This window comes from Bison bison, unplaced genomic scaffold (genome assembly GCF_000754665.1).
Source record: "Bison bison bison isolate TAMUID 2011002044 unplaced genomic scaffold, Bison_UMD1.0 scf7180017864485, whole genome shotgun sequence".
Lineage (NCBI taxonomy): Eukaryota > Metazoa > Chordata > Mammalia > Artiodactyla > Bovidae > Bison > Bison bison.
Genome location: NW_011495045.1, coordinates 191,323 through 202,542, shown reverse-complemented (window position 1 = coordinate 202,542; position 11,220 = coordinate 191,323). Strand labels below are relative to the sequence as shown.

Here is an 11,220-nt window from a genome sequence, read left to right as displayed (position 1 = left end):
AATTTAGAAAGATGGTAACAATAACCCTGTATGCAAGACAGCAAAAGAGACACAGATGTATAGAACAGTCTTTTGGACTCTGTGGGAGAGGGAGAGGGTGGGATGATTTGGGAGAGTGGCTTAGAAACATGTATAATATCATATATGAAACGAGTCACCAGTCCAGGTTCGATGCAGGATACTGGATGCTTGGGGTTGGTGCACTGGGTGACCCAGAAGGATGGTATGGGGAGGGAGAAGGGAGGAGGGTTCAAGATGGGGAACACAGGTATACCTGTGGTGGATTCATGTTGATATATGGCAAAACCAATACAATACTGTGAAGTTAAAAAATAAAATAAAATAAATTAAAAAAATAATAAAAATAAAAATAAAAGTCCCATATAACCCAGAAATCCATTCTTGGTTATATATTCTGATAAAACCACAATGCAAAAAGACACATGTATAACAATATTCATTGCAGCACTATTTATAATAGGCAGGACATGGTGGCAGCCTAAATGGCCATCAACAGAAGATTGGATGAAGAAGATTTGTTACACATACACAATGGAATATTACTTAGCCATTTAAAGGAGCAAAATAGTGCCATTTTCAGAGATGTGGCTATACCTAGAGACTGTCATACAGAAGAAACAAGGCAAAGAGAGAGAAAAAAATATCATACATTAATGCATATATTTGGAATCTAGAAAACTAGTATCAGTTCAGTTCAGTTCAGTTGCTCACTCTTGTCCAACTCTTTGTGACCCCATGAATCGCAGCATGCCAGGCCTCCCTGTCCATCACCAACTCCCAGAGTTCACTCAGACTCACGTCCATCAAGTTAGTGATGCCATCCAGCCATCTCATCCTCTGTCATCCCCTTCTCCTCCTGCCCCCAATCACTCCCAGCATCAGAGTCTTTTCCAATGAGTCAACTCTTCGCATGAGGTGGCCAAAGTACTGGAGTTTCAGCTTTAGCATCATTCCTTCCAAAGAAATCCCAGGGCTAATCTCCTTCAGAATGGACTGGTTGCATCTCCTTGCAGTCCAAGGGACTCTCAAGAGTCTTCTCCAACACCACACTTCAAAAGCATCAATTTTTCGGTGCAAAGCCTTCTTCACAGTCCAACTCTCACATCCATACATGACCACTGGAAAAACCATAGGCTTGAGTAGATGGACCTTTGTTGGCAAAATAATGTCTCTGCTTTTAAATATGCTGTCTAGGTTGGTCATAACTTTTCTTCCAAGAAGTAAGTGTCTTTTAATTTCATGGCTGCAATCATCATCTGCAGTGATTTTCGAGCCCCCCAAAATAAAGTCTGACACTGTTTCCACTGTTTCCCCATCTATTTCCCATGAAGTGATGGGAACAGATGCCATGATCTTCGTTTTCTGAGTGTTGAGCTTTAAGCCAACTTTTTCACTCTCCTCTTTCCCCTTCATCAAGAGGCTTTTTAGTTCCTCTTCACTTTCTGCCATAAGGGTGGTGTCATCTGCATATCTGAGGTTATTGATAATTCTCCCGGCAATCTTGATTCCAGCTTGTGCTTCATCCAGCCCAGCATTTCTCATGATGTACTCTGCATATAAGTTAAATAGCAGGGTGAGAATATACAGCCTTGACGTACTCCTTTTCCTATTTGGAACCAGTCTGTTGCTCCATGTCTGGTTCTAACTGTTGCTTCCTGACTTGCATATAGGTTTCTCAAGAGGCGGGTCAGGTGATCTGGTATTCCCATCTCTTTCAGAATTTTCCACAGTTTATTGTGATCCACACAGTCAAAGGCTTTGGCATAGTCAATAAAGCAGAAATAGATGTTTTTCTGGAACTCTCTTGCTTTTTCGATGATCCAGCGAATGTTGGCAATTTGATTTCTGGTTCCTCTGCCTTTTGTAAAACCAGCTTGAACATCAGGAAGTTCACTGTTCACATATTGCTGAAGCCTGGCTTGGAGACTTTTGAGCATTACTTTACTAGCGTGTGAGATGAGTGCAATTGTCCAGTAGTTTGAGCATTCTTTGGTATTGCCTTTCTTTGGGATTGGAATGAAAACTGACCTTTTCCAGTCCTGTGACCACTGCTGAGTTTTTCAAATTTGTTGGCATATTGAGGGCAGCACTTTCACAGCATCATCTTTTAGGATTTGAAATAGCTCACCTGGAATTCCATCACCTCTGCTAGCTTTGTCCATAGTGATGCTTCATAAGGCCCACTTGACTTCACATTCCAGGATGTCTGGCTCTAGGTGAGTGATCACACCATGGTGATTATCTTGGTCCATGAATCAAGGCAAATTGGAAGTGGTCAAACAAGAGATGGCAAGAGTGAACGTTGACATACTAGGAATCAGCGAACTAAAATGGACTGGAATGGGTGAATTTAACTCAGATGACCATTATGTCTACTACTGTGTGCAGGAATCCCTTAGAAAACTAGTATAGATGAACCTATTTGCAGGGCAGGATTAGAGATGCAGATGTTGAAAACAGACATGTGGATATAGGTGGAGAAGGTGATGGTGAGATCAATTGGGAGATTAAAAGAGACACATACACTTTACCATGTGTAAAATAGAGAGCTAGTGGGAACCTGCTCTGTAGCACAAGTTGCTTAGCTTGGTGCTCTGTGATGACCTAGATGGGTGGGTTGGGGAAGAAGTGGACAGGAGGTCCAAGAAGGAGGGGATATATATACCTATAGCTGATCTGATTCACTTTGTTGTACAGCAGAAACTAACACAGTATTGTAAAGCAACTATACTCCAATTAAAAGAATTTGTCAAAAAAATATACAAATAATGCTGGAGAGGGTATGGAGAAAAGGGAACCCTTCTATACTGTTGGTGAGAATGTAAATTGGTACAACCACTATGGAGAACAGTATGGAGGTTCCTCAAAAGGCTAAAAATATAACTACCATATGACCTAGCAATCTCACTTTTGGGCAAATATCCATAGAAAACCATAATCCAAAAGCACACATGCACCCCAATGTTCACTGCAGCAGTATTTACAAATAGCCATGTCATTGAAGTAAGCAAAATGTTCATCAACAGAGGAATGAATAAAGAGGTGGTACATAAGGTATACTTACATATGGAATCTAGTTTTTAAAAAGATACAAATAAACTTATTTACAGAATGGAAGCAGGCTTAATGATATTGAAAACAAACTTACAGTTATCAAATGGAAACGTGGGGCATGGGGGAACAAATCAGGAACTTGGGATGAACACATACACTATACTATATATAAGATAGATAACCAACAAGACATAGGAAACTCATAACCAGCAAGACACAGGAAACTATCAAATATTCTGTGATAACCTATATGAGAAAGAATCTAAAAAAGGATGAATATATTTATACATATAGCTGAATCACTTTGCTGTACATCTGAAACTAGCACAACACTGTAAACCAAGTATACTCCAATAAAATTAAAATGTTAAAAACTTTTTTTAAAAAACTTGTCTGAAAATTTCAAAATAACCAGCCAATATTGGACACTTTACAGCATTTAATTCAGGAAGTACAATTGGAAATTTCCAGCTCTTAGGAGCTTAATACTTAGTTTTATTTCACAAATTCCTATTTGCTTTAACTTCAGTTTTATGTTTATATTTCCTCATAGGGAATGTCCCTGAAAAGTCCATCAGGCATTTCACTGTGAGTAAAATGGAAAGGGAAGTATACTCTATACCTGTGGATTCATAAGTCACCTATACTATGTGAAATAGAACAATTGTACATAGCTGAAGTGTAATTGGTACGTATAAAACCAAAAGAAAGCACAAATGTGCTTTCTGTATTAGTCACAAATACATCCATAATCTGAAAACCCAGTCAACTGAGATCATATACCTATATTTAGTGTTCTAGAAACTTATCAAGAACCAAAGTAAATTGTTTTTGATGGTTTCCAAGGGGGGATAAAGGCTTCCCTGATAGTTCAGTTAGTAAAGAATCTGCCTGCAATGCAGGAGACCCTGCTTGATTCCTAGGTTGGGAAGATCCGCTGAAGGGATAGGCTACCCACTCCAGCATTCTTGGGCTTCCCTTGAGGCTCAACTGGTAAAGAATCTGCCTGCAATGCGGGAGACCAGGGTTCAATCCTTGGGTTGGGAAGATCCCCTGAGAAGGGAAAGTCTACCCACTCCAGTATTCTGGCCTGGAGAATTCCATGGACTGTATAGTCCATGGGGTCACAAAGAGTTGGACATGCCTGAGCGACTTTCACTTTCAGATGAAAATGGGCTTCTCAGGTGGCCCTAGTGGTAAAGAACCCATCTTCCAATGCAGGAGACATAAAAGACACGGGTTTGATCCCTGGGTGGGGAAGATCCCCTGGAGAAGGGCATGACAACCCACTCCAATCTTTTGCCTGGAGAATCCCATGGACAGAGAAGCCTGGCAGGTTACAGTCCATAGGGTTGCAAAGAGTCAGACACGACTGAAGTGACTTAGCACGCAGCATGCAGATAAAAATGGATGTTAACAGTCACTGGTCCAACTGCTCTTCTAAAACATGGGAAGACAAGTTGAAACATCAAATAGTTTGGATTCTAGGATCTCAGTAATTAGCCACATTTCCATCAAGGAAATGGGAATGACTACTTCCTTTCAATCACTGGATTGGTGCCCTTCCTAATCTGTTCTCTTTTTCACAACCTTGGAAATCTTTTTAAAGTACAAATCTGGCCAAGTCACACCTATGCTTATAACTCTTCAATGTCTTTCTTTGCTCTTAGGGTTAAACTGAAACTTCTTAACATGTATTATAGCTTCAGTTGGTCTGATTTCAGTCTATCTCTTTCTTCATCCTTATTTTAGTCTACTCCTCCTCTAATTCTGTGTTCAGGGTTTCTTGACCTCAGTACTAGTCTATTGTAATAAAGTGTTTACTTTCATACATCTACCTTTTGATTTGTGGTCTCCTCCATGAAGATGGAGATCATATTTATGCTGTTTATTGTTGTAACATTAGTGCCTATCATAGTGCTTGGAATATTAAATAAAGTATTAGTAGAAATTACAAGATTTGGGACCAGCAGGAGACAGTATCTTTTATAGTCTACACAGATGGCAGCTCAACGTATTGATCTATGCCCCATTTATGTTTTTATCAGGGGGAAGTTGTTGGAGGTGGGGCATATCATAATAGAACAAAAGGTTTCAATGCTTACTATATTTGAAATGATTCAATTTTTTAGACATTATAGATCACCAAGTATCATTACAAACTTCCATCAATGTGATAAAGATTATGAAAATTTAAAGACAGCACCAAAATGCTCACACTCTGTGTGACTTGTAGGGTTTCCTTTATTAGTTACATGTAAATAAAGCCAGCTAGAGCAATGACAGTTAAGCTTAAAGTATGAGCTCCTTGCATGGTTGATCCATTCTTTACACATCAGTTTTTCAATAATGGAGTTTCTGTAAATCTACACTGACTTATACAAACAGGAAACATAAATATTAGCTCCATGATGGGAAAAATCATAACCATGGTAAAAGGATATATGTTTGGGGGTTGATCTTCAGGAATTTTCCTTACCCTGTGGTCTAGAGCCCAAAGTACACAGATCTAGAGAAGCTTCAGATCAGTGCTGAAGCTTTTGAAGAGGTTTAATATGGAAATCTTTGTGACATCATCTATATTATGCCCCAAATTGTGTCAGAAAAATTGGGAGAAACTGAAAAGAGGCAATACCCTTACATAAATACCCTAAAATGACATGTAGTTCTTTTTTTTTTTTTTTTTGACATGTAGTTCTTAGGAAACATTTTCTTGCTTTTATATTTGTAATTTCTTCCCTTTGTCATGTGCTCCTCAGGAATCAGGAAATATTTATCTTTCATCTAAAAAAACTTAATTTCCTTTTATATAGATGTGGTATCAAAAATTTCAAAATACCACCATTTTGTTTCTTATTATAAACCAACATTTATTATATATATATTTAAGCTTTCTGCTCCTGGGATTTTTGCTGTTGTTGTTAACCTGAGTAAACGTGGTAGCCATGTTAATAAAAAATATCTTTGGCACTATTTCTACTTTACAGTTTTAAGAACGTGATATCTGAGTCATTTAAATCATGGAATTAGTGAAACAGTTTTTACACCAAAGCTTACTTAACATTGGTCTTCCCTTGTAGCTCAGCTAGTAAAGAATCCGCCTACAATGTGGCAGACCTGGGTTTGATCCCAGGGTTGGGAAGATCCCCCGGAGAAGGGAAAGGCTACCCACTCCAGTATTCTGGCCTGGAGAATTCCATGCACCATGCACTGTATAGTCCATGAGGTCGCAAAGAGTCAGACACGACTGAGTGACTTAAACACACAGACACACACACACATTACCTAACATTTAGCCAAAACCAATCAGGAGATATTCATACTGCTTTCTTAGTATAGAGACGTTTATCTTACCAATGCATTTGTTCACTAATTTGATAAATATTTATAGAGGGCTCATTATGTGCTAAAATTTTTTTTAAGTTTTGGAGATATAGTGGTGAACAGACTTGGTCTCTGCCCATATGGAGCTTAATATCTAGTGGGTGAGATGACATCTACCAGGCACAAAATAAAGTTTATTTCAGCTGTCAAAATGTGTAGAGTTGTCAGATATGACCTTTAAGATAGATAAAGTTTGAAGTTTTACTCTGTACCCAGTATATATTTAGAGTCCCTATTTATATTCACTATCCAGAAAAATAAAAGAGACAAATATCTTTATATCCAAAGTCAAATGACTTTTATAAACATTGAGGAACATTTTGAAAGTATTAGAATTTCCAGTGTGATGCAGACTCTTAATATTTTCTCTCCTGTATTTTAAACAGGAATACCTAAGAAGGACAGAGACTGTGGGAAATGACAAACCTGACTTACCTCTCAATCAAGTCAAGTTTTCTGTGTCCTTTCTTAGGGTGCAATTTAAATTTTGTGTCGTAATTGCTATCTTTCAGACTGGATGGATCTACTCATTATTAGAGAATAACAGGATCAAGAAAAAATAGAGTGTCACAAGTGACAGGCTATTAGCATTAGGCAATGGCAAAGAACACTTACTGGTAAGTGGTTGGGCTGACATTGATGCGTCGAGGGTGACTTCCTGATTCGAATTTGCTTGCCAGAGTGACATTATTTCCAAACAGGCAATATCGTGGCATTCTTACCCCAACAACTCCAGCCAGCACAGAGCCTGAGTGAATGCCTATCCTCATCTAAAAAAGAAAAGGAAAAAGAAAAAGGGTATGCTTATGTTTTCATTTGGTATGCAATTATTTTAATGAGAGGTTGTTACTGTTGTTCAGCTGCTAGGTCATGTCCAACTCTTTGTGACCCCATGGACTGCAGCATGCCAGTCTTCCCTGTCCTTCAACATCTCCCAGAGTTTGGTCAAACTCATGTCCACTGAGTCAGTGGTGCCATCCAACCATTTCACCCACTCCTTCCCCTTAATCTTTCCCAGAATCAGGGTCGTTTCCAGTGAGTTGGCCCTTTGCATCAGGTGACCAAAGTACTGGAACTTCAGCTTCAGCATCAGTCCTTCCAATGAATCTGAAAGGGTTGATTTCTTTTGAGATTGACTTGTTTGATCTCCTTCCTGTCCAAGGGACTCTCAAGAGTGCTCACAAGTGCTGCAACTTGAAAGCATCAATTCTTTGGTGCTCAGTCTTCTTTATGGTCCAACTCTCACAGCCACACGTGACTAATGGAAAAACCATAGCTTTGACTATGCAGACCTTTGTCGGCAAAATGATGTCTCTGCTTTTTAATACACTGTCTAGGTACTGCTGAACTATTAGACTCCTAGCTTCTCAAAGTCAGGAACTGGGGGTCTTAGTTATTTTTATCAGCCATATCTGGACTATTATACTATCAGTGAACACAGATGTTGTGGGAAAAAAATCAATGAATGGTTTATTATAAGAAAAAACACTACATTTAATTTTCTACATGAATCCAATTGTGTTTTATGTTAAATCAGGTTTATTTGTACCTAATATGCTCTAAATGTTCTCCCTCCAGTTATTCTCACATAAAACCTCCCTTTTTCCTTCATAGCATTAAACATAATTGTAAATTAAATGTTTATATTTCTTTTTATCTGTTCATTTAAAATATTTTCATCTCTACTTTAGATTTCTATTTCTAAATTTACTAATCTTCTCTTTGTAAAACCTTATCTTTTGCTAATCACATCCAGTGCATTTTTCTTTTTAGATATTGAGATTTTCATTTCTCAACATTCAATTTGAACATTTAGAAAAATCTTTCAGGTATCAAATTAATTTTTGAACATACAGAATACTAGTAAAATAACTGTTTTAATAATTTTGCCTACTAATTCTACCATAGGCTCCAGTTCTGTGTCAATTTTGATTGACAAATTTTTCTCATTATTATGGGTTATATTTTTCAGCTTTTATGCCTAGTAATTTTTGGTTAGATAACATGAATTGACTTTGTTGAATGCTGGTTATTTTTATATTCTTATATATATATTTGAACTTTGTCCTTGGATGGGGTCAAGGTACTTGGAAACAGTTTTTCTTTTTTCTTCCAAGTCTTGCTTTTTAAAATTTGTTAGGCAAGTCATGAGCTGTGTTTCATGTTGGACTATTTCCCACTACTGAGGGGAGAACCTTCTGAGTATTATACCAAATGCATATGATTTATGAGGTTTTTCAGTCTTCCTGGTGGGATTAGTCATTTTTTCCAAGTCCTGTGTGAATTCTGGGAATTTTTTTCTTAATCTTTTCAGGTGTTTTTTCCCCACTGGGCTAAGGTAGTTTTGTCACATACAAACAATTATCGGTAATTTAAGGAACATATAGGAGGCCCATTGGAAGATCTCTGGTAGCCTCTGTGCAACTCTCTTAGTGGTACTCTGTCCATGAATTCTAGCTTTCTTGGTCTTCATAGACTCTCAGCTTCAACTCTCCAACTTGGGGAGTTTGTTGAGTTCCTCCTGATTTGTCTTTCCCTAAACAACTTGAACATACCCCCCAAAATATGCCAGGGAAATCATATGTTTCCTCTTGTTCTCTCGACTCTCAGGCATCACTGCCTTCCACTGCCTCATGTCCAACATCATGAAACTGTTCTTTTGTACATTTTGTCCTTATTTTTAATTGTTGATGGTGGGAGTATAAATGCAGCCCCTGTTTTTCCACATTTGGTGGAAGCAGAGATGAGACATATATTATTTTAGGAATGCAAGTTACCTTAAAAATTTAGCCTGTTACTCATGAGAGATTGTCTATTTGGATTTAAAAGTTAAAAAAGGCAATTGTTAGCATAAGCTCCTATGCCTGACACAAAGTGAGGCTAAACAAACCAAAATGCTGGAGTTTGAAGCAGAGAAAGTTTTGTTGCTGAGTGATGCAAGGAGACAGGTAGCTCATGCTCCAAAAAAATTTCAAGGTCCACAAAATGTTTCAGCAAAGCATTTTTAAAAGTCAGGTGAAGGAGGGGGGTTGCCAGGTATGTGTATGTGATCAGTTCATGCAGAGTTCTCTGGCTGATGGTGAGGTAACAGGGTGGGGTCACAACAGTTAACATTATCAGGCACTAGGAGGCACAGGGCTATGTGTTCATGATCATGAAGTAGTTAACAGCTTCCATTTGGTGAGGGGCAGGGATTCATAATTGTGAAACCCAGGAAATGCACATCAAACATTATTATCTAGGTACCTCAGAGAGGACATGTGGGAAGGCCTGTCCCAGGAAAACCCCATAGGGTCCTGCTCAGTTATATAATGAATGGTAGTATTCCTTATCGGAGAAGGCAATGGCACCCCACTCCAGTACTCTCGCCTGGAAAATCCCATGGATAGAGAAGCCTGGTGAGCTGCAGTCCGTGGGGTCGCTAAGAGTTGGACACGACTGAGCGAATTCACTTTCACCTTTCACTTTCATGATTGGAGAAGGAAATGGCAACCTACTCCAGTGTTCTTGCCTGGAGAATCCCAGGGACAGAGGAGCCTGTTGGGCTGCCGTCTATGGGGTCGCACAGAGTCAGACATGACTGACGCGACTTAGCAGCAATATTCCTTATAAACAAGCATAAAGCACTGTTTTCTAATATTAGCAAGGCATTTTGACAAAATATTATTATATATCTTTGGGCTTCTATTTGCTTTCAGAGGGTTTATTATATTAAATTAATTTTAGGACTGCCTAAAAACATCCAGACCTTAAATATTGTTAAGTTATTGATAATCAAATGTTGACAAATAAAGATGTCAGGTTGGACCTGTGATCTTTTTAAGTGGAAAGACAGCAGAAATTATCAAGTAGACACATTGTACAGCCTCTATATTCTGTGTTTTTAGTCTCAGAAGAAGACTCTATACCTCAGATAAACTATATGGAAGGGTTATATGGTTTCACCTCTGCCTCATTTCAAAAGATCTGAAGCTGTTTCTTGTTTTAAAACCAAATTATCATAATGATAATTATTATAACCAAAAAAATACTGAAGACAAAACCCCCAGTATTCTTGAGAAAGGTTGCTGGAGAAATGGTAATTTTGAAAAACCCTTATCTCTTAGAAGACTACTATAAAATATGCACAAGAATATCAACAAACACAAAAATTGCTCAGATTCACTGTTTCTGTCACTATTTATAATGGAACAGGACTCAGAAAATTATTTACTCTTGGATGTAAGGAGATACCGTTAAGAACTTACAAGCTTAATCATAAGACTCTATTCATTATTTTATTTTTACTTTTCTAAACAACTTTTTGAGATTTCCTAGTAATTGTTATGTTATAAAGAAATCACTGATTGCCACATTCAGAATCTTCCAAAAGCATGTAGCAGGTAGGCAAAGGAGAGAGCTACTTTTAACTGGCAGTGAGGGATTTAGATTCATTTTGGCAAGATTAAACTTCAATTGGTTAACCATCAGTAACATTTGCATCCATCTAGTCAGTATACCCTAGTTAAAGAGGATTTCTTTGCACTAAACCAGTAGTTGTCAACTGGGGCCATCTGTGCCCCTCAGTAGACATTTGACAATGTCTGGGGAGGTTTTTTTTTTTTTTTTCCCCACAACTGGGATGGAGAACTACTACTGGCATCTTTTCAGTAGAGCTAGGACTTCCCCTGTGGCTCAGCTGGTAAAGAATCCGCCTGCAATGTAGGAGACCTGGGTTCGATCCCTGGGTTGGGAAGATCCCCTGGAGAAGGGAAAGGCTAC

The 11,220-nt window shown here is 38.3% G+C and overlaps 1 protein-coding gene across 1 annotated transcript in view; it reads right to left on the bottom strand.

Annotated features, from left to right (window-relative positions):
- GUCY1A2 (guanylate cyclase 1, soluble, alpha 2) overlaps positions 1-11,220 on the bottom strand; it is a gene marked incomplete at its 5' end in the record, with an annotated part of 203,267 nt that overhangs the window by 60,371 nt on the left and 131,676 nt on the right. The window contains one exon of the mRNA XM_010862921.1: positions 7,075-7,229. Coding sequence (XP_010861223.1) covers positions 7,075-7,229 — 155 coding nt within the window. The remainder of the gene's footprint in view (positions 1-7,074; positions 7,230-11,220) is intronic.